Source organism: Chiloscyllium plagiosum, unplaced genomic scaffold (genome assembly GCF_037043375.1).
Source record: "Chiloscyllium plagiosum isolate Xiang-an unplaced genomic scaffold, Cpla_swu_hap1 HiC_scaffold_4, whole genome shotgun sequence".
Taxonomy (NCBI): domain Eukaryota; kingdom Metazoa; phylum Chordata; class Chondrichthyes; order Orectolobiformes; family Hemiscylliidae; genus Chiloscyllium; species Chiloscyllium plagiosum.
The window spans coordinates 130431598-130453284 of NW_028270142.1; the positions used below are offsets into that span (position 1 = coordinate 130431598).

General features: G+C 41.1%; 1 protein-coding gene across 7 annotated transcripts in view; it reads left to right on the forward strand.

The window, feature by feature from the left end:
- Positions 1–21687, forward strand: part of LOC122548881 (receptor-type tyrosine-protein phosphatase mu) — a 903264-nt gene that overhangs the window by 847907 nt on the left and 33670 nt on the right. For all 7 annotated transcript variants that reach the window (XM_087986678.1, XM_087986679.1, XM_087986680.1 and 4 more), the window contains 5 exons: positions 226–323; positions 13435–13551; positions 14613–14767; positions 16266–16401; positions 18853–19002. In XM_087986678.1, coding sequence (XP_087842804.1) covers positions 226–323; positions 13435–13551; positions 14613–14767; positions 16266–16401; positions 18853–19002 — 656 coding nt within the window. The remainder of the gene's footprint in view (positions 1–225; positions 324–13434; positions 13552–14612; positions 14768–16265; positions 16402–18852; positions 19003–21687) is intronic.

Below are 21687 nucleotides of genomic sequence, written 5' to 3' on the forward strand. Positions count from 1 at the left end.
TTTTCATTGACATCCAAGATTTATTTTAAAATATGGTTAGAACCATATCTTTTACCTCTAGCATTTTTCACAATGAAAGCCTAATCCCTCGGGAGATTGGAATCTGATCTCTGGTCTCACTGTCAGGCCAGTTCTGATCGCTCTGAGTGTGGAATGGAAGTGTCTGTTTCGATCAATTTTTTTTTGTCACGTAGTTGAGTTTTAAATCCCTTTGTCTATGTGCAGGACCAATGCAAGAGACTGTCTACGATTTTTGGAGGATGATCTGGCAAGAAAACTCAGCCACCATCGTCATGGTTACAAACTTGGTGGAAGTTGGAAGAGTGAGTATATCGCACAGAGTCTGGATTTCCATCTTGCTTTACAAGGGTTTGACAGAGACATTTATGTCTAACTGATGCTTCTATGTGTTTCAGTCTTGTTCCTGTCCCTCCTGTATTGTGCCTTGGTTCCAGGAATCACCCCTCCCTTTCAAGAAGTAACTGTTTCTTCTTTCCTGAGTAATGGTTTATGAGTGTTTGAGCACACAATCCATTGTTCTTGCGTTTGATCCATTTAGCTGTCAATGTGCAGGAGGCATTGGGTTGGAAACAGAAGGAGGGATTCTGCATAAAAATATATTGTGTTGGTGTGACTTAGCAGGACTGGTAGCAACCACAGAGATTTAGAGCTTATTGTGTCAAGTTCAGTTTGTTAGAGTTGAGACTCCAACTTAATGGGTGGTTAGTTGTTCATATTTGTGATTAGATTAGATGCCCTACAGTATGGAAACAAGCCCTTCAGCCCAACAAGTCCACACCGACCCTCCGAAGAGGACCCCAAACCCATTCCCCGACATTTACCCCTGACTAATCCACCTAACACTATGGGCAATTTAGCATGGCCAATTCACCTAACCTGCACATCTTTGTGACTGTGGGAGGAAACCAGAGCACCCAGAGGAAACCCACGCAGACACGGGGAGAATGTGCAAACTCCGCACAGTTGCCTGAGGCAGGAATTGACACCAAGTCCCTGGCACTGTGAGGCAGCAGTGCTAACTACTGAGCCACCATGCCACCCTAACCGTTTGTGTCAAATAAAAAAGATACAATTATTTTATTCTTTTAATGGAATGTAGACATCACTGGCAAGGTCAGCCTATGAACATATTAGCTTGCCTAGATCATTTCAGAGGCAATTAGAATCAATCACATCCTGTAGGCCTGGAGTCACTTGTAGGCCAGATCAGGTAAAGCATTAGGTCCCAAAGGACATTAGTGGGCCAGATGAGTTTTTCCAGCAATCAACAATATTTTCAAACTGTCATTACCAAGACAAGATTTCAGTTCAATATTTGTTAATTGAATTTAAATGTCACCACCTTCAAAGCTGATGTGAACCCCTAATCCCAGATCAGTCTGGCCATCTGAGGAAAACATTAACTCTATGCCACTGTCTCCTCTGAATTTGAACTTGAATTTATATTTCACCTTTCACTCAGGCCTTCCCAGAGCACTTCATGGTCAAATAAGTACTTTTTAACATCACTTTGCTGATGTCGGAAATATAACAGCCAATTTTCACATGGCTAACTCCCATAAACAAAAATTCAATAATGACCAGACAATCTATTGTTGAAATCTGTTGATTGAAGTAGTTAGTAGGACATCAGGGATGCCTCCATTTTTCAAAACTGTACCAGTCGATCGATTAATTGATTGATTGTTTTATTGTTGTCACATGTACTGAGATACAGTGAAAAGTTGTTTTGCGTGCTGTACAGGCACAGAGTACCATGCAAAGTACATCAGGGTAGAAGACAGTGTTACAGCTGCAGAGAAGGTGCAGAGAGAGAGAGAGAGAGAGAGAGATCAGAATTAACATTTATGAGGTCCATCTAAAAGTCTGATAACTGTTCTTGAAGAAGCTGTTCTTGAATCTATTCATACATGTATTCAAATTTTTGTATTGTCTGTCTAGCGGAAGGGTGTGGAAGAGAGTATAACTGGGGTGGGAGAGGTCTTTGATTGTGTTTGTGTTGGTGAGAAATATAGATGGAATCAAAAGATGTAAGACTGGTTTATGTGATGGACTGGGTTATGTTCATGACTCTCTGTAGTTTCTTGCAGTCTTGGGAAGAGCAGTGGCCATACCACACTCTGATGCACCCACATAGGATGCTTTCTGTGGGGCATCTATAAAAATTAGTAAGAGTCTTTGTGGACATGCTGAATTTATTTAGCTTTCTGAGTAAGGAGGGATGTTGTCATTGTTGTTGTTGTACTTTTTTGACCGTTATGTCAGTCTGGGTGGACAGGGCAGATTGTTAGTGATCATCACTCCCAGGAACTTTGCATTCTTGACCATCTCCAACTCAGCAACATTGATGCAAACAATGACCAGCTTCTTCATTTTGCTGACACTGAGGGAGAGATTGTTGACTTTACACCATGCCGCTAAGCTCTCAATCTCTTTCTTACATTCTGTCTTGTCATTGTTTGAGATCTTCCCTACAATGATGGTGTCATCAGCAAACATCTTAATATTAACATCTCATGTAAAACCTTTGGCGGTATAACAAAGGACCTTCAGCCTTAACCTTTGAGCTTGAGTCCTCAATAGGGGCTTGCACCCCCAACTGCGACCTGGAAGTGGGGGGGGGTGACATCACTTAACCATACCTCTATTTACAACAGAGCATCCCAAGTGATATCGTCACAAGGTTAAGATTAGAGTGATGCTGGAAAAGCACAGCAGTCAGGCAGCACCTGAGGAGCAGGAAAATCGACATTTCAGGCAAAAGCCCTTCATCACAGGGGTCAGTGTTCATGGGCACATGATGCCAGAACAACCTGCAAATTCTTCCTGCTGGAATTTTATATCCAACGAGAGATAAACTGATGAAACAGTGACAAATTTTACTTCCAAAGGCCTCAAAGGTCTAACCAGGCTGAGAGAGTTTCTTTGAGAGAAGGATTTGAGCAGTTGTTGGGGTGGGGTTCCATCTTACCAGCACATTTTCAGAAGAGCCTTGGGTAAAAAGCAGAGAATGACAGTTACACCAGTTTTCTGAGTCTTCAGTGATTATGTTTGGCTCAACCAAAAACATTCGCCTGAAGCAGAATTATTTAGGTCAGGGTGTATTTTGATGAAGCTCAATTTCAATCTAATATAGATGTAAAATTAACCTGCACATGCATCTATTTAGTTACTTGGTTACATTATTACTTCTATTTATTAACGGTGGCAGTGCTAATGTTTTTGTCACTGTTTGGTAATCTGTGTCAATAATATATCTCAAAACTAATGGACAAATCCTGGGTAAATAAATACAATATGGTTCAAGGATGAGCTGTTTGGTTTTGATGAAGTTGTTGATCTGCATCCAGGGACTTTGTAAAGTGTCCATTACCATGTGGGACTAGGCCAGATGAACCTTTCGTTTAGAGTGTTGTGGGTTGTTGTTTTAGAATGCTGAGATTGTCTCAACTGCTGTGGTGGTATTTGTCAGAGCAGTCAAAATGGGAGCAGAGTTTTCTGAGCAGGTTGTTGGATATGGAGTGGCCTGAAGCATGCGATGAAACCTCTCAGTAAAACAGATTTCCATTTTCAGATTTGTATTCATGGAGCATCAACTAGGCAGACAAAAGCCACAAAGAAGAACTATGTAGTTGTAATAAGGTTTGCACATCATGATGGAGACATAAACTGTCCTCAGTGCCCTCTTCACGATTTTTTTTAGTTTCTGATTTGCAAGAAGTGAACTTATTAAAAACACAGTTTTGTAACACTACATGATCGAGCTTATCAATCAAATCTTAACACCACAGTGAGGAAAAATTGGCAACTGAAAGGGCAGTCCAAAAACTAGCAACATCTCTCCTACTAGGCAAATCTGAGCTGTTTTTCCATCTAGATTGTGTCTGTGAGTTAATATTTCTCTCTCCTAGCCCACCTGTACTCCCTAAACAATTTTTCAATATTACTAATGGAGCAGTGTCCTGGTATGAGATTCCCGAAGGTGGATGTGCACCTGCTGCCAATGATTCAGGACGTTCAGGAACTTTATGCTGGGATTTGGCTCATCTGTCACTGCCTGTCATGTTCAAAATGTTGCTCATGAATATGGACACAGTTCCCTGTTTGTATGGCATTTGTGAAGGAAGGTTGTCTGAGAGATTTCCCTGTGCCAGCTGCCCTGTCTATTGCGGCTGTTTAAGTCATACAGAAGCTCTGTTTTGGCTGTTTTCATATAATGAACCCACATGAGATGCCATAACCCATTTATCGAATAGCATATCACACAGCTGCTCACATCTGCCCCAATTGTGCTGGGACTAAAACCTCTGATAGACTGTTAACAAAGATCCATCTGCTGCCTCTGCCAACATTCCTATTACTGCAAAACCTCAAGTGGCAATTTTACTTAATGATTTTTCAATATGTTTAGCAGTAAAATATATTTGGTTTAATGGAGAGCTCATCAGTACCTGCTGTTTGCTCAGATGGTGAAATGGCATATTTCAGGAACCTTTGAAAAGCTATCATCTCAGTATCTAGCGAATCATTATTTTGTATATCAGGCCCATTGTAACCTGTGGTATCAGCTGCCTGAGAAACATTTATTAGAATTTTCTTCTTAGCACAATTTCTCAAGTATCTTTCCATACCAAATATATGCTGAATAGAAAAATTATCAATATACAGATCCAGTACCCTCTGAGAGAAGAAATTCCTTCTCATCTTTGTCTGTAATCTGTGATCCCTTACTCTGAGATTATGCCATCAGTTCTTAAACCATCCCATATGGGGAGACAACCTTACTGCATTTGCCTTCCCCTAAGAATCTTTTACATTTCCAAAACATCTCTTCTTCTCACTCTCCAAAACTGCAATGAGCACAGGTCTGACCTGTTCAATTTCCACTCATTAGACAATCCCTTCATACCTGTCTAGTCCGTTATTATAGGTCCATCCAAAGTTGCCCCCCTTTTTCATCACCATACTGTCCATTGGCAATGCTACCTGGTCGGGTGAAACCTACTGGGATCATATTCATTGGTTTTCCTCAGTGGAAAGCAAGATTATGGAAATTAATCAATCATTTAAACCTGTCAGTCTCTCCCTGACTGGGTTAATTTAAAATGACCTCCATGGACAGTCACTTCCATTTGTCTGCTGATGACTATCAACTCTTTTTCTCTCCAATATCTCTCTGAAAACCTTCATCGTGTCATCACACTGGCTGTCCAGCATTCACACAGAGATAATCTATCTTCTCTGACTAAACAAAGGAAAAGCTGAAGCAATTACCAGTGACCCCATCACAGATGTCCCATCACCATTCAACCCCTTCACTTCCCTAATAACCATGTCAGACTAAATTAAACTGTTGGCAGTCTTGTTTTCCTGTTTAATACTGGACTCTGCTTCTAACCATAGAATCTACTTACTCTTCAGGCATATCACTATTAGTTGAGTCCACCTCGTGATGAAGTCTTTACTGACACTAGTGTCACCCGGAATCAGTTCATTCAAAACCTTATTGAATGGTGAAGTGTGAAGGGTCGAATGACCTACTCCTGCTTCTAAGTCAAAGTCCTGCATCCTATGTCACAATCATCCTCCATGCCTTGTGAATTTCAACTCATATAAAACTCTGCTGTTGACATCCTGAATTTCCATCTCTATTATCTTCGCGGATCTGCAGTGACTCTTGGTTCCAGAAATCCTCAGATTTACTGTTTTAATGCCTATATTTCCATCTCTTTTTCACTTTCTTATTGTTCTAAATATTCTGAGGACTTACAACTCCTCCTCTGAATTTGATTGCTTGGACTCTGTAAGTCAGTCAGCAAAGGCCCATTGGAGTGCAATCTCTGGTTGAAATGTTCCCAACTTCAAAATGTTTTGGGCTTTGGGTCGATATGCAAACTCTGTGAGCCAATGGTCCAACTAGGGATAGGCTGGGGTTAGGGGTGCCGACTCTGCAGCAGAAGAGGCAATCAGAGCACCGAATGTTATGGATAACTGAACGCTAGCACAAGAGGTGGCTATCACTGGTGCAGGACAGAGGATGAAACGGCACATCCAAGTGTAGGTATTGTCTGAAGATTTCTTGTATTGTCTCAAATAGGTATGGCCACAGCTGTCAGATTACCAGTGTGGAGGGCCAACCTATAACCTCAGCCCTAGCCCTCTGATCCCCACAGCTCCAGGCACAAAGATTAAAATGCCTGTTATCCACCAGACTTCAAACTCGGGAAGGAAGGGTACTTAGTTATTCTTAATAAGTTACCCATTTCTGTCAGTCAGATTCCACCTCAAGAGCAAGACCAACTCTGACAATGCCTTAACCCTGTTTTCTTGTGATTAATAAAATGTGTGTGAAAATGAAATCTTGCAAGCTGGTAGCAAAACCACACCTTTGGCACTGAATTGCCAATCGAAAACTCGAGGGCAATCCACAAATCAAAGGTACATTTGGGAATGTCAGATTGCCACAGGCCCAAAAGGAACTGAGGCATCTTTCTTACCCCAACTGCAGTACGGTGCTGCGAGCCCAGTAACTAATCTTATCTGACAACTCCTAGTTATAGTAATGACATTAAAAATGCTGGAAATCTGATTTATTTTTAATATTTGACAATGGTTCATGATATTGATGGAAATGACAAAACAGAATTCCATACAGTCCAACAGATTTAAAGCTGCAGGGAAACCATTAGTATTTTCCTTTCATTAAATTAATAAGAGCCAGCAGAGAAACCTAATGAATTATCTGCGTGGTGTGAAATCTCAGTGTTGAAGTCTCAGATATTGCTTTGGTGGGTAAGTGCATGCTTTGTGCAGTACTTGTTACATCAAACCTATCAGAATTTCAAAAATCCTTTCAATTGGTATGGACCTTTCCAGCAAGAAAAACAACGAACAAAACTAACTTGTATGTCTTTGTCACAATGTTATTGGAGACATTCATCCATGGCCTCAGATCTTGGTAGATATGATGGTCACTAGAATTGCTATGCATTTGGATAGAAATATTAGCACATTCAATACATTGAGGTGGGGGAGTAGTTTTAAGGAAATAAAATAGCTGTGAGACCAAGTGCTCGATGACCTCTCAAGGAGCTTTGAAATTGGAGAGGACAGAAGAACAGCAATCTCAACCAATTAAATTCTGGTTGTGATTTCACTCATTTCAACATTTATTAGATAAAGTGTTTGCATCCATTTTCTGCAAAAATCTGCTTGAAGCCTCCAAATATTTTTTTTTGTAAACACTTTCATCCAGGATAATTGAAAAGAATTTTCGTTGGGATTTAGTGTTTTTCATAGAATGATCTTTGATAAGGGAACCTGCAAGCAGTTGCTCTTACTAGTTATCTAGTTACTCACTAGATAAGCCTTTATTATAATGTGGTGATGGGTTTCATTTGTGTAAAGGCATTTTTTGAATGCTTTATACATTTATGGAATTTTTATTAATATGCTAGCTTTTTCTGAAAAGAATCCTATCACTTTCAAACTTTGCACTGGATTGTGTTGTTGCTGTGGTGACAGGTTGAAAGTGGAATTGAGGCCAGAAAAGTAGCAAGAATCAGTTTTTAAACATTTTTTTCTTCAGAAAGGATGTCGCTGCATTAGAAGCAGTTCAAAAGGTCTTGTCTGATTTCTAGGATGAAGGGGTTGTGTTAAGTGAAAATGTTGGACAGATTTTATTTACAGTACAATACTACTGAAAATATGTGCTCCAGAGGGAAAAAAGGTAAAGGTGAAGTTGCGAATATTCTTACTGGACTATAGGGATGCTCTCTCATTAGAGAGAGAGAGAGAGAGAGATGACTGGTGGTAGGGTAACCTGAGGGCCACCACACCTTAGGTGTGGGAAGAGGCTGAGGAGGTGGGATCTTCATGGTACTTAAGCTGGTGCGGGAATTGAACCCCATGCTTTTGGCATCGGTCTGCATTGCAAATCAGCTAGCCAGACAACGGAGATGGCACTCAGTTCCCCATCCCATAGCAACCTTGCTCCAAACATGAGCAAGTGAACTGGGCTCCAGAAGACAGAATGACCACGCATGAAAGCAAGGCCATATCTAACTGAGTGTGGCATCAAGGAGCCCTCTCAATACGCGAATCAGGGGAATATTTGCAGTAATTAGAATCACCCCCAAAGGAAGATAATTGTGGTTGTTATGGATCAATCATTTTAGCTCCCAGATGTCTCTGCAGGGGTTCCTCAGGTAGTTATTTTCCTAATCGACATATTCAGAGAGATGATATTACACATCTCTGGAGCAGGTGAGAGTTGAACCTGGCCTCAGAGGTAGGGACATTACCACTACACCGCAAGAACTCTGAGTTCCTCAGGGTAATGTTCTAGATCTGACATTCAGATGCTTCACCAACATTCTTCCCTCCGTCATAAGGTCAGAAGTGGGAATGTTCAGACAAAGAGAAACTCTCCATGGATCTCATCAAAATTAATAATCTTTGAAAAAAATCAGCCCCACTGCCTCTGAATACAGGTAGTTCGTCTATAACATGACAGTTGCATTCTTGTATAACCCTGTGTTATAGAATAATCTCACTTTAGAAATAGTGCTTAATGTGTCAGCGGTGTAATCATGTTACAGCCAACACATGTTTTAAAAGTTTGTGCTTTGGAAACAGTGTCCCCAATTTGTCAATCGTATTATTGCAGATTCATGTTAATGAAACACATGTTATGGCAGAACGACCAGTACGCAATATTTTTCTTTCTGTTGTAAGAAGGATCAATCATATGATGGCTTCTAAAGTGTGTTTCTCCCTGTGTTTATTACTTGATGATCTGTGCATTTTCCAAGGGTGAGGGGATTGCAGTTGCAAACTCCAAATGAAAAGCTAACACAGCCACCGCCACAACAGTCAAATTGCCACTTTGTGGTCTGTAATTTCAATGGTTACCTGATAGCTTTTCAAATATTAACCTGTCACTCTTTCTGACGATCTTTCAACCTACCCTGCCTTTCCAGAATATTCTGACTTGATGAGATCAGATTTCAAACAGCTTCCTTTTTACCAGAGTGCACTGTTACATTTTTTTTAATTCTTAAATTAAACGATTTGTTTTTTGTATCACTCCACTCAGAATGTACTTCTATTGCTGCTGGAGGTTCAATGGTGACTGATGGACAAGTTGTCCAATTATGGAGCAAAATAATTAGATGTAGCAGTGAAAGTGCCCAACCTTCAGCAGGAGACTATGTGTAACATCAAAGTCATTTAGGGAACTGTATAATAGAACAACGGTTTTCATTTTCTATTTTCATGGCTGTAATTTGTTGAAAAATTAAAGTTTAATAGTCTAATTAATGAAGAAACCTTATTGGCTGGATCAGTGCAAGTAACGTCCTAATGACACGCTAATGAAAACCTTGCTGCTAATCAATACGCTGACGGCAATTTGCTGTTTTTAAATAGCATCTGCCTGGTGAAGAGTTTTTTGATTGCTGTTTTGGCAGCAGTGTGTCAGCCTGTAGGGCTTATAAGGGGCAAATGCATTGAATTGAGATTTAAACCTTGTACCTTATCAGTCTTTTTCAGTCACTGTTTATTGTTCCATTTTATGCTCAAGAGTGATCAATTAAAGTGTTTTTTGCAGTACTTTGGAGAGTCCACTATTCCTATAGTAGTTATTTTGTTTTGACAGTTGAAATAATTAATGGGGAAATCAGCTCATCATAAACTCCCCTCATTTATTACATTGTCATTGAGACTAATATAGTGAAGAAGAGGCCCTTTAGCCCATCGAGCCTGCCTTCACCTATGTACAAATGGATTTGGACCACCTGGCACACTAATGTCTTTCAGGGAAGGAAATCTGCCAACCTCATCTGATTTGAGCTACACGTGACTCCAGATCCACAATAATTTAGTTGACTCTCAGCTGCCTCTGAAGTCTCAACATTAATGAAACCGGTCGGATCACCTGGCATTGGCCCAAGCACCAGAAAAGACAACAGCAGAAGCAGTCCTGTTGACACTGCAATGTCGTCCTTCTTAACATCTGGAGGCTAGTACCAAAACTGGGAGAGCTGTATCACAAACTAGTCAAGAAACAGCCTGATATAGTCACAATCACAGAATCATATCTTACAGGCAATGTCGCAGACACCACCATCCCTGGATATGTCCTGTCCCACCAACAGAATGATCAAAACATTCAAGCTGTGGAAAAGCACCTTTCTGGGTTAAGGGGAGATGTTGAAGCTTAGACAGCTACATACAAATCCCACAAGACATGGATTCCCTCTGCAAAAGGAACTCCAAGATGCTAAGACTGATGGCACAGTTGTATACAGTAGGGACAGAATTTCCCTGCGAGTCCTCAACATTGACTCCAGACTCCAAGAAGTCTCATGGCTTCAGGTTAAATGTAGTCAAGGAAACCTCTTTCTGATTACCATATACCATCCTCCATTAGTTGATGAATCAGTACTCCACCATGTTGAACAACAGCTGGAGAAAGCACTGAGAGTGGCAAAGTCACAAAATGTACTCTGGGTGGGGGATTTGGATGTCCACCATTAAGAGTGACTCAGCAACAGTACCACTGATTGAGCTGGTCGGGTCCTAAACAGCAGACTGCAACTGCATCTATCCATGACTGTCTCAACAGTGGTCGCTCTTACCGATACTATGTCCCACATTCATATTGAGAATAATGTGTTGAGTGGCATTATCACTGTGCTAAATAGGACAAACTTCAAACTGATGTCGTAGCTCAAGACTGGACATCAATGAGGCCTTGTGTGCCATTAACAAAAGGACTGTACTCCAACCCATCTGCAACCTCATGGTCAGGCATATCCCCACTCAACCCTTACCATCCAACCAGGGGATCAATGCTGGTTCAATGGAGAGTGCAGGAGGACATTAGCACCGAGCACGTCTAAAAATGAGGTGTCAACCTGGTGTTTATACAAACAGGATTACTTGTATGCTAAACAGAATAAGCAGCATGTGATAGACAGAGCTAAATGATCCTACAGCCAATGGATCAGATTGAAGTTCTGTAGTCCTGTCGCATCCACTTGTGAATGGTGGTGGACAACCAAATAACTATTGGAGGAGGAAGCTCCATAAATATCTCCATCCTCAATAATTGAAGAACTCAACAAATCAGTGGAAAATGCAAGACTGAACCATTCACAGCAATCTTCATCGAGAAGTGCTGAGTTGATTATTCATCCCAATGTTTCCAGTGCTTCCAAGCATCACAGATACCAGTTTTCAGTAAATTTGATTCACCCCGTGTAATATCAAGAAATGGTCAGAGATACTGGATAGTGCAGAGGCTATTAGCCCTGACAGCATTCTGGCAATAGTACTAGAGATTTGATCTCTAGAATTTGCTGTCCCCCTGGCTGAGTTGTTCCACCCCAGTTACAACATTGGCATCTACCAGACAATGTGGAAAATTACCCAGGTATGTCCTATGCACAAAAAGTAGGACAAATCCAACTCCGCTAATTACAGGCCGCTCAGTCTACTCTCAATCAGCAGTAAAGTGATAGAAGGTGTCAACAACAGCACTATCAAACAATAGGTGCTCAGCAATAACCTGCTTAGTGACACCCAGTTGGGTTCCACTGGAGCCTTTTGTCCTTATTACAGTCTTGGTTCAAACATGATAAAAGAGTTGAAGTGAGAGTGACAACCCTTGAATCAAGGGTTTTGACTGAGTATAATACCAAGGAGCCCTAGCAGAACTGGAATCAATGGACATTGGGGGCAAACTCTCCGCCGACCTCTAGCATTTACCATGTTGACCAACCAATGTAAACTATCAGTGGCTGAGCATCTATCCAAGAAAACTTGAGCAGGCGTGAAGATCAGAAGAGTTGAAGGAAACTTCATTAGGAGTCAACCATAACACCTTATTCTGTTAAGGTCAGATTGCTGGAGAAACCACTTTCTGCAGTGAACTTTTACATATAAAGCAGCCGTTCTAGCTGCACTGCATCAGAAAACTATGTATTGTAGAAGATGCTAGTTCCAAAGGAGTTAATGTTGTCGATACATTGAGCTCCATCCATTCTGATAATGTCACATGTAGCCTTTGGGTAGGAATAGTGAGGTCCACACTAGAGTTCATAGGGAGCAAAGATATTCCACACTGCTCCTGAGAATCCCAGTAATTATGCCTTAATTGTGATGTAATTGTTCTTCCTGCTATCATGTAATAATTCATCTTGTTAACAAAGAACATTGTTTTCTTCTATAAAGTGATCTATCCTCTGCCACTGATTATTAGACAGGCCCTGATACAGTATTGGCAAAAGAGGATTTGTCATGGTGGTAGTGAAATGCCTCAAACAAGCCTTCCACCTGGCTGAGGTGGTAGATACCATGAGGTGCCAGCAGTGACAATCAGGGCAATACCACACTAGGCACCAAGATGCTAAAAGGCCTTTGGCATAAGAAAACCAAACTCAGCAGTAGGGAGCTTAATGCATCAGTGGATGCCTGAAATGAAGGGAAGACAGAACTGGGATGGGTTTCATTTTAAAACTCCATGTTGATTACATCTAACCAAGCCTGAAGGGTTTAGCAGAAGCTTGTGAGCTATTCTAAAGATTATGGCCTTTCAGTGAAATCAAGAGCAGCTTTTGACTTACACCGGGGCTGAAATGAGGACCCTTTTAATATCTTACAATAAAACAATTCATTAAAAGCATAGCTTTTGCTAATAAAATTCATCCACTCTTGGGTACGTATTCAGAATTGAATATCTGCTCCTCACACAGCACAAGGAGTGTGTTTGCTTTGCTGAGATCCCTAGCCTTGCTTTTACTTCAAGAAGGAAGGAGAAGAATGATCTGGTGTAAGAAGCTAGTTCCAATCTAATGTGGTAATTAAATGCATTACAGGTCAATAATGAGAACTTAAAATACCAATAATTTAAATCTCAGAAAACTGCCAATTTCCAGATCATTGAAGCTCAGTGAAATTTACAGGAATATTAATAGAAAGGTCAATGCTTCCATCTGAATAATGTCAAGATTCTGCAGATTAGGAGAAAGATGCATTTGTGTTCAGGCACAAGAATCTCTGCAAGTACTCTGAACTGCAATGTTTTCGACACTTGCTTTTGTGTAAAGTTTGCAGGATAAAGTACAATTTCACAAATCCACGTAAGTAGCAACTCAAACCAGTGAGGAGATAAATTTCTGCTGCAATACAAAAAGACTGAGGAGATTGCCAGGTAATGGATCAAATCATCTCCGAAGGCCATATCTGCATTAACAAAGGAAGCTGAATCAGTGACATATTTTTGAGCATTTTCCCAGGGCTTGTTTTAAAATTTCTAAAGATAAATTCAATTTCTTAATTTGTGTGGAATATAAAAAGAGGGAAAAGTCTGCAATCTCAGGTTACTTTAATATTGCTCTCTGCTAACAGGTGAAGTGCTGCAAGTATTGGCCCGATGATACTGAAATTTACGGAGACATTAAAGTAACTCTCATTGAGACAGAGCTGCTGGCCGAATATGTGATAAGGACATTTGCAGTAGAGAAGGTAAACCCTTTGAATGTACAAATTTGGAATGAAGGGCAATATTGATTTCAAACCGATGGCTGGAGAAATCTATTGGTGAAATCTACACATGATCACATTGTGTTTGCTTGAGCAATTTGTATTGCTTCTAAGCAATAGATTAAAAAGGATTAGTTACTTACATTACAATTTGAAAGGTCAAGGCCTGCAAACTGATGTGCATTAATGAGTGTCAGAGTAATTTTTTAAAAATCCCTACAGTGTGGAAACAGGCCATTTGGCCTAAGTCCACACCGACCCTCCCACCCACCCACCCTACCCTGTTACTCTGCATTTATCTCTGACAAATGCATCTAACCTACACATCTGTAAACACTATGGCAATTTTTTAGCATGGTCCATTCACGTAACCTGCACATCTTTGGACTGTGGGAGGAAACCCACACATAAACTGGAAGAATGTGCAAATTCCACACAGACAGTTACCTGAGGCTGGAATCGAGCCCAGGTCCCTGATGCTGTGAGGCAGCAGTGCTAACCACTGAGCTACCGTGATTGAATCTTTATCATCATATCAAAATTATTTCTTTCCAAATATAAATTTGTAGTTCTTCTGAAGGCATTTGCAACTTTTCCTCCTTTTAATAGAGTTCCAGAAAATAATGCATTGCAAAATTGCTACATTGACATGGTTTATATATGGCGTGAATTCCCAATCCAATTCCTGCTATCTCAATGTGGATTCCTAGTACCTCTGTGTGAATTCAGTGCAAATCCCTGTTATTTCAATATGATTGCCTCATCTCTCTAGTTGAAGTTTTGCCACCAGAAAACAAATCCTTGCTATCTCAGTTCTGTTATCTAAATGCGAAGTTCTATCTCGTAACTGCAATGTTTATTACATCAGAAGCTAATTGTAATTTGACTTCATTTCAAATGATGTGAAATTTGCTCATGAACTATGAAAGTTCTTCCTCCTTATCTACTATATTTATATTTTACATCCTTCTAGTCATTGTTTCCCCTGGATTTAATTACACATTTCTGAAAGTAGCTAATTTAACTTTTTCACCTTTTAACAGAGAGGTGCTCATGAGATTCGAGAGATTAGACAGCTCCACTTCACTGGATGGCCAGACCATGGTGTTCCATACCATGCTACAGGACTGCTGGGCTTTGTACGGCGGGTAAAGACAAAGAATCCAGCGGGTGCTGGCCCTATTGTGGTACATTGCAGGTAGGTCAACCATTACAGCTCAGTTGGGAGAGAGTTAGGCTGACTATCTAGTAAGTGTCTGGCTTAGTCCTGGACTTGAGCAGAATATGCAGCTTGGTTCAATTTCAGTGCTCCTTTAAGGACTCTTATAGCATAGAAGTCCGTATCTCTGAGCAAAAAGGTTTAGGTTTGATAATCCTTAGGAATGTAGCCCCAGAATTGGCTTTGCCACCAAAGCAGTTACTAATTAATAAGGAAATCTGACAATGAGCCCTAAAATAGGCATTCTGAAAGCAGCTTGCAGTATTATACAGCAGCACATTGGATCCAAAATTGAATGGGCGGCAGGAAGCAGAGGGTGATAATTGAGGGGTATTTCTCTAACTGGAAGTCTGTTTCCATTGGGGTTCTGCAAGGCTTGGTGCTGGGGCCCTTTCTGTTTGTGGTGTACCTGAATGAATTGGAATTAAATTTAGGGTATATTCAAGAAGTTCATCAATGACATGAAAATTGGTAGAGTGGTGAATTATTTTATTGACTCATGGATGTCATTGGCTGGGCCAGCACTTATTGCCCATCCCTAGTTGTCTTTGAGAAGGAGTTGCCTTCTTGGACCACAGCCATCCCTTTGCGACAGGTTGCCCTACAACTCCATGAGGGAGTGAATTCCAAGATTTGGATCCAGCAACACTGCAGAAAAGGCAACGTATTTCCAAATCAAGATGCTGATTGGCTTGGAGGGGAACTTGCAGATGGTGGTATTCCCATATATCTGCCGCCCTTGTCCTTCAAAACAGAATCGGGATGTTCTGGAGACCGAGCAGATATGCCTCCTGCGACTAACATTGCTGAACAGATTAATGTAAAAATAAAATGCTGTAGGCACTGGAGATCTTAAATAAAGACAATGATTGCTGGAGAAACTCACTAGGTTGGCAGCATATATGGAGAAGGAAAATGAGTTAAGATTCTGTGTCTATGACTCTTCTTCAGAACAGATGCCAGACCTACAGTGTTTCTCCAGCACTTTCTTATTATGTTACTGATCAGATTATCTGATCTTTATCATATTTCGTATTTGTGGGATACTCCATGTGCCAATTGCCCCATTCCCCGTTTCCTGCATTAGAACTACATTTCAGTACTTAATTAGTAAAGTGCTATACAATGTCCTGAGGTAATGAAAGGTGCTGTATAAATGCAAGATTTCTTCTTGTACATGATTTATGTGAGGCGATTGCGCAGATTTAATTTTCCCAAGAAACATCTCAAGTTGAGAAGAGAATAATGCACTGATAAATTGTGCCCACCTGACAATGTCCAAATTAATGAAGACCATTAACAGATCTGGGATGATTTAGTTTGTCATAAATTGTATTCATTCTACAGGCATTACAGTGTCTAAAAAAAAAAGTAAGAATTGGTAATTCTATCACATTTAGAATATGCAGTGTTTGAGTGTTTCTGACAGGCTGGGAACAATGAGCTCATATTAATTTTTTCTCTCTCTGTCTTTCAGTGCTGGAGCAGGAAGAACAGGCTGCTTTATGGTCATTGACATCATGTTGGACATGGCGGATAGAGAAGGGGTTGTTGATATTTACAACTGTGTCAGGGAACTCCGCTCACGCAGGGTCAACATGGTCCAGACAGAGGTACTAAATCCACAGGATCCTTTTAAGACTTAACCTCCATCTATATTGTTTACGAGTCATTTTTAATCATTCATAGAATGGGGGTATCATTGGCTATACCAGCAGTTATTGCCCATCCCTATCACGAGAGAAGAAGAACTTGGGGGTGGATCCTAATAAGATGAAGAGACGTTGTTTCTCCTTGTGGGAGATTCTCAGACAAAAGAGCAGAATCTCAAATGAACATGTCATCCGGTCAAGACAGCAATGAGGAGAAATTTCTTCTCGGAGTGGAGTGAATCTGTAAAATCCTTTACTACCAAGAGGCTATGTTGTTAAGTATATTCAAGGCTGAGAGAGACCGATTTTTAATCAGTATGGGGGTCAATGTTATGCAAAAGGCAGAAAAGTGGAGTTGTGCATTATCAAATCAACCATGATTTCATAGCATAGAGGAGTAGACTCAATGGGCTGAATGGCCTAACTCTGCACGTATATTTCATGGTTCTATATTTATTATGAACAGTTAAATAATTTAGTAGTAGTAGAGTGAGGAGGCATGGTGCTGAGGTACAACTGGGTGCCATCTGGTGTTGTTGTTGTGGGGCATCATGCAAATGAGAAATAGGAGAGGGCAAGGACAGATTCTTAGGGAATGAAAGGTAGTGGTGCAGCAGCAAGACATGAAGCCATTGCAAGTGACCGTCTAATGATAGTTAAATGGTTAAGAATGGAACCACAGAGAGCAGTTCCACCCAGCTTGATAACAATGGAGAGGCATTAGAGGGGTATGGAAGTATAGTGTAACCAGGGGTTGTTAAGAAGGACTAAGATGGGAAATTTACCTGTGTCACAGTCACATAGGATGTCCTTATGTCCGAAGCATCAACTCTCCTGCTCCTCGGATGCTGCCTGACCTGTTGTGCTTTTCCATCGCCACACTTTTCAACTCTGATCTCCAGCATCTGCAATCCTCACTTTCTGTCATTATTAGTACTGTGACAAGGGCAGAAAACTGATGGTAGAGATTCAGGCATGGAGTTTAGATTAGATTAGATTCCTTACAATGTGGAAACAGGCCCTTCGGCCCAACAAGTGGTGGGCGGCACGGTGGCACAGTGGTTAGCACTGCTGCCTCATAGCGCCTCAGGGGACTGACTGTGTGGAGTTTGCACATTCTCCCATGTCTGTATGGGTTTCCTCCGGGTGCTCCGGTTTCCTTCCACAGTCCAAAAATGTGCAGGTTAGGTGAATTGGCCATGCTAAATTGCCTGTAGTGTTAGGCGAAGGGGTTAATGTAGGGGGGAATGGGTGTGGGTGGGTTGTACTTCGGCGGATCGGTGTGGACTTGTTGGGCTGAAGGGCCTGTTTCCACACTGTAAGTAATCTATTCTAAACTCCACACTGACCCTCCGAAGAGTAACCCACCCAGACCCATTTCCCTCTGACTAACGCACCTAACACTATGGGCAATTTAGAATGGCCAATTCACCTAGCCTGCACATCTTTGGACTGTGGGAGGAAACCAGAGCACCCGGAGGAAACCCACACAGATACGGGGAGAATGTGCAAACTTCACACAGTCACCCAAGGCTGGAACCGAACCTGGGTCCCTGGCGCTGTGAGGCAGCAGTGCTAACCACTGAGCCACCGTGCCACCCCTATGAAAAATGGGAACAGAGTTCAAAAACCCCAGTGTGTTTAAAGTCTTTGGAAAGAAATAGTATGTTAGAGATAGGATGGTAGTTTGCAAGCATGGTGGGGTCTTTGTGATAGTTAAAAATGGGCACTAAGGGTTTGCCTAAATTTGACTCCTATACAAATGAGGATTGAGTTCTTGAAGGCAAGTTCTTTGTTTGGTTTTGGTGATATTAATATTTGCAAAGAACTCAGGTCAAACTGGACTCCAAGAAGATAATCCTTAGCTCCCTATGATGATAACATTTCTAATAATGGATGATTGCTTTTGCACTGGAAGGAGAGAGGAAAGGTCAGATGAAACACTCTACAATCTGTTTTGTAACAGCACTGGCAGTTTGACTTACTGCCAATCGCATCCTAAACATTACGTTAGAGAGCCACTTACGTGACAGTGCTCTGCACAATTCTACAGCTGAGAAATGATGACTGTTTCTTGTACAGGAAGGTGGAGGGTTTTGTCTGACAATATGATTATTCAGCAGTCAAATAGTTAAAGAATGTGAAAGTAGTATTGCAGTGAATGGATAATAAAAATCAGATGTACTATGTTTGAGGATATTATTGTGCCGTAGTTTATTGCTTAATGTACACTGAAACCATTCCAGATCATTTGCTGTGATATGAATTACATCTTACTCAGCAACAAATCATTAAACTTGGTGTTCAGAAAATGCAGCTGTGAAAAGCCTTTTTGAATCATTAATTCCTGCACATAAAATGATTCCACTTTGATTGAAAATTGCATGCACTCTCTCTTCTCAAACTCAACAGGAGCAGTACGTGTTCATCCATGATGCTATCCTGGAGGCCTGTTTGTGTGGAGATACAGCAATTCCAGCCTCTCAGCTCAGGTCTGCATATTATGAGATGAATAAACTGGAGCCACAGACTAACTCCTCACAGATAAAGGAGGAGTATAGGGTAAGCAAAAGCACTTGTGAACAATGAAAACGTGTTTTCTGTAAAAGCCAGTTACATATTTTTTTGACCAATTCATTCGTGGGATCCGAGCAACACTGGATTGGCCCTTATTCGTTTCCTGTTCCTAATTACTGTTTGAGAAGGTGGTGATGAGCCTTGAACAGTGCAGGCCATCTGGTGAAGGGACACCAACAGTGCTATTGATAAGGAGTTCCAGGTCCATAAAGACCATATGGCCATAAGAGAGAGGAGCAGAAATTGGGCCATTCAGGCCATCGAGCCTGCTCTGCCATTCAATCATGACTGATAAGTTTCTAACATCATTCACCCACTTTCTCCCTGTAGCCCTTAATTTCCTTGATACACATGAACCTATCTATCTCAGCCTTAAATATATTCAATGACCTGGCCTCCACAGCAATCTATGGCAATGAATTCCACAGATTCACCACTTTCTGGCTGAAGAAGTTTCTTCTTATCTCCGTTCTAAAAGATCTTCCCTTTACTCTAAGGCTGTGCCTTCGGGCCCTACTCTCTACTACCAATGGAAACATCTTCCCAACATCTGTTCGGGCTATTCCATATTCTGTAAGTTTCAATTTGAGCCACCCCTCATCCTTCTAAACCCCATCAAATATAGTCCCAGAGTCCTCAAACATTCCTCATATGCTAAGCTTTTCATTCCTGGGACCATTATTATGAACTTCTTCTGAACACGCTCCAAGGCCAGTACATTCTTCCTGAGATACGATGCCCCAAATCTGCCACAATACTCCAAATGTGGTCTAACCAGAGCCTTATGGAGCCTCAGAAGTATATCCTTGTTTTTATATTCAAGTCTTCTCAAAATAAATGCCATCATTGCATTTGCTTTCCTTACTACTGACTCAACCTGCAAGATTACCTTGACAGAATCCTGGACTGGAACTCCCAAGTCTCTCTGCACTTCAGACTTCTGAATTTTCTCCCCATTTAGAAAATAGTCCATGAGTCTATCCTTCCTACCAAAGTGCATAACTGCACACTTTCCCATGTTGTACTGCATCTGCCACTTCTTTGCCCAGTCTCCTAACCTGTCCAAATCCTTCAGCAGCCTCCCCATCTCCTCAATGCTACCTGTCCCTCTACCTATCTTTGTATCATCTGCAAATGTAGCCAGAATGCCCTCAGTTCCTTCATCTAGATCGTTAATATATAAAGTGAAAAGTTGCGGTTGCAACTCTGAGCCTTGCGGAACATCACTTATCACTGGCTAGCACCCTAAGAAGGACCCTTTTATCCCAACTCTCTGCTTTCTGCCAGATAACTAATCTTATATCCATGCTAGCACCTTACCTCTAACACCATGGGCCATTATCTTACTCAGGTTCAAATCCTGATCAAAACAAATCCACATCCTCAATGTGATTGAATTTGCTTCACTTACCAAAAAGCCTGTGTGGGCATTGGGGTGCAGGGAAACTTTGGGGTGGTGGTGAGGGTGCTGTTGCTGATAGAGAAGTGAGGTGATTTTAAAGCTCTACAATGTCAGTTAATAGACAGAAGGAGTATATTTGCATCATCTTGCATTCATCACCAAACTAGAACAAGAACCAAATAACCTTGTTATGATTAAATAGGGTGAAAGAAATCACAAACTCATTTAGTTCTTGGGGTTATCTAATAGAATCCAATACATCATTGAAGGTGACACTTTTAGATCCAAAATGGATGGCACTTGTTTCAGGTTTTCTCATAGTGAATCACAATCTTGTTCACGCCACTAATGGGCAAAGGAAGCAGGGCCATGTGTCATATACCAGAGATGAAGAGCCAATGCCATGGTATGAGAGAATGCAAGTTCCAATCTGAGCATAGTCTCCAAACTGGGGATGCCGATGACAGGTATCTCCATCAAGGAGGGATTAACTATCGAGTTGGACCTGTGAATCTGGTTTGTGTTTTAAATTCATCCACAGGATGTGGGCATCACTGGATGGGCCAGCATTTGTTGTTGATCCCCAGTTGCCCAGAGGGCAATTAAGAGTCAATCACATTGTTGTGGGTCTGGAATCACATGTAGGCCAGACCAGGTAAAAAAGGCAGATTTCATTCCTAAAGGGAAGTTAATGAAACAGGTGAGATTTTCCTGACTATGGACAATGGTTTGATAGTCATCATTAGACTCTTATTTCCATATTATTATTGAATTCAAATTCCAAAATCTGCTGGGGTGGGATTCGAACTCAGGTGCGCAGAACATTTCCTGGATCTCTGGATTAATAGTCTAACAATAATACCACTTAGCCATTGCCTCCCCTCTAATCCTTCTGATTTGATCTGCTGGATCTACTCAACCACTCATCGAACAGGATGCTCTCAAAAGTTTGTTTGGGTGAAATGGACCAATCAAGGATTTAACATTGTGGTGGGCAGGTGAGGTGGGTGTATAGGGGAGCTGGTGGGTGAGCAACAGTAACCCTGACATACGCGCACATATCTTTCAGTAAATGGTTATTGGTGGTAAAAACGAATGTAGAAAGGAAAATTCAAGGTGAAAAGTGGAAATACTTTTAAAATTAATTCTGTGGCAGCAGTGGAGAAGTTAACAATTAGACAGATTAACATGTGAGGGTCTGGATAAATATACAGTTCAAATGCCATATTTGTGATGTAAACCATGATAATGATTTGGTGATTTTTATG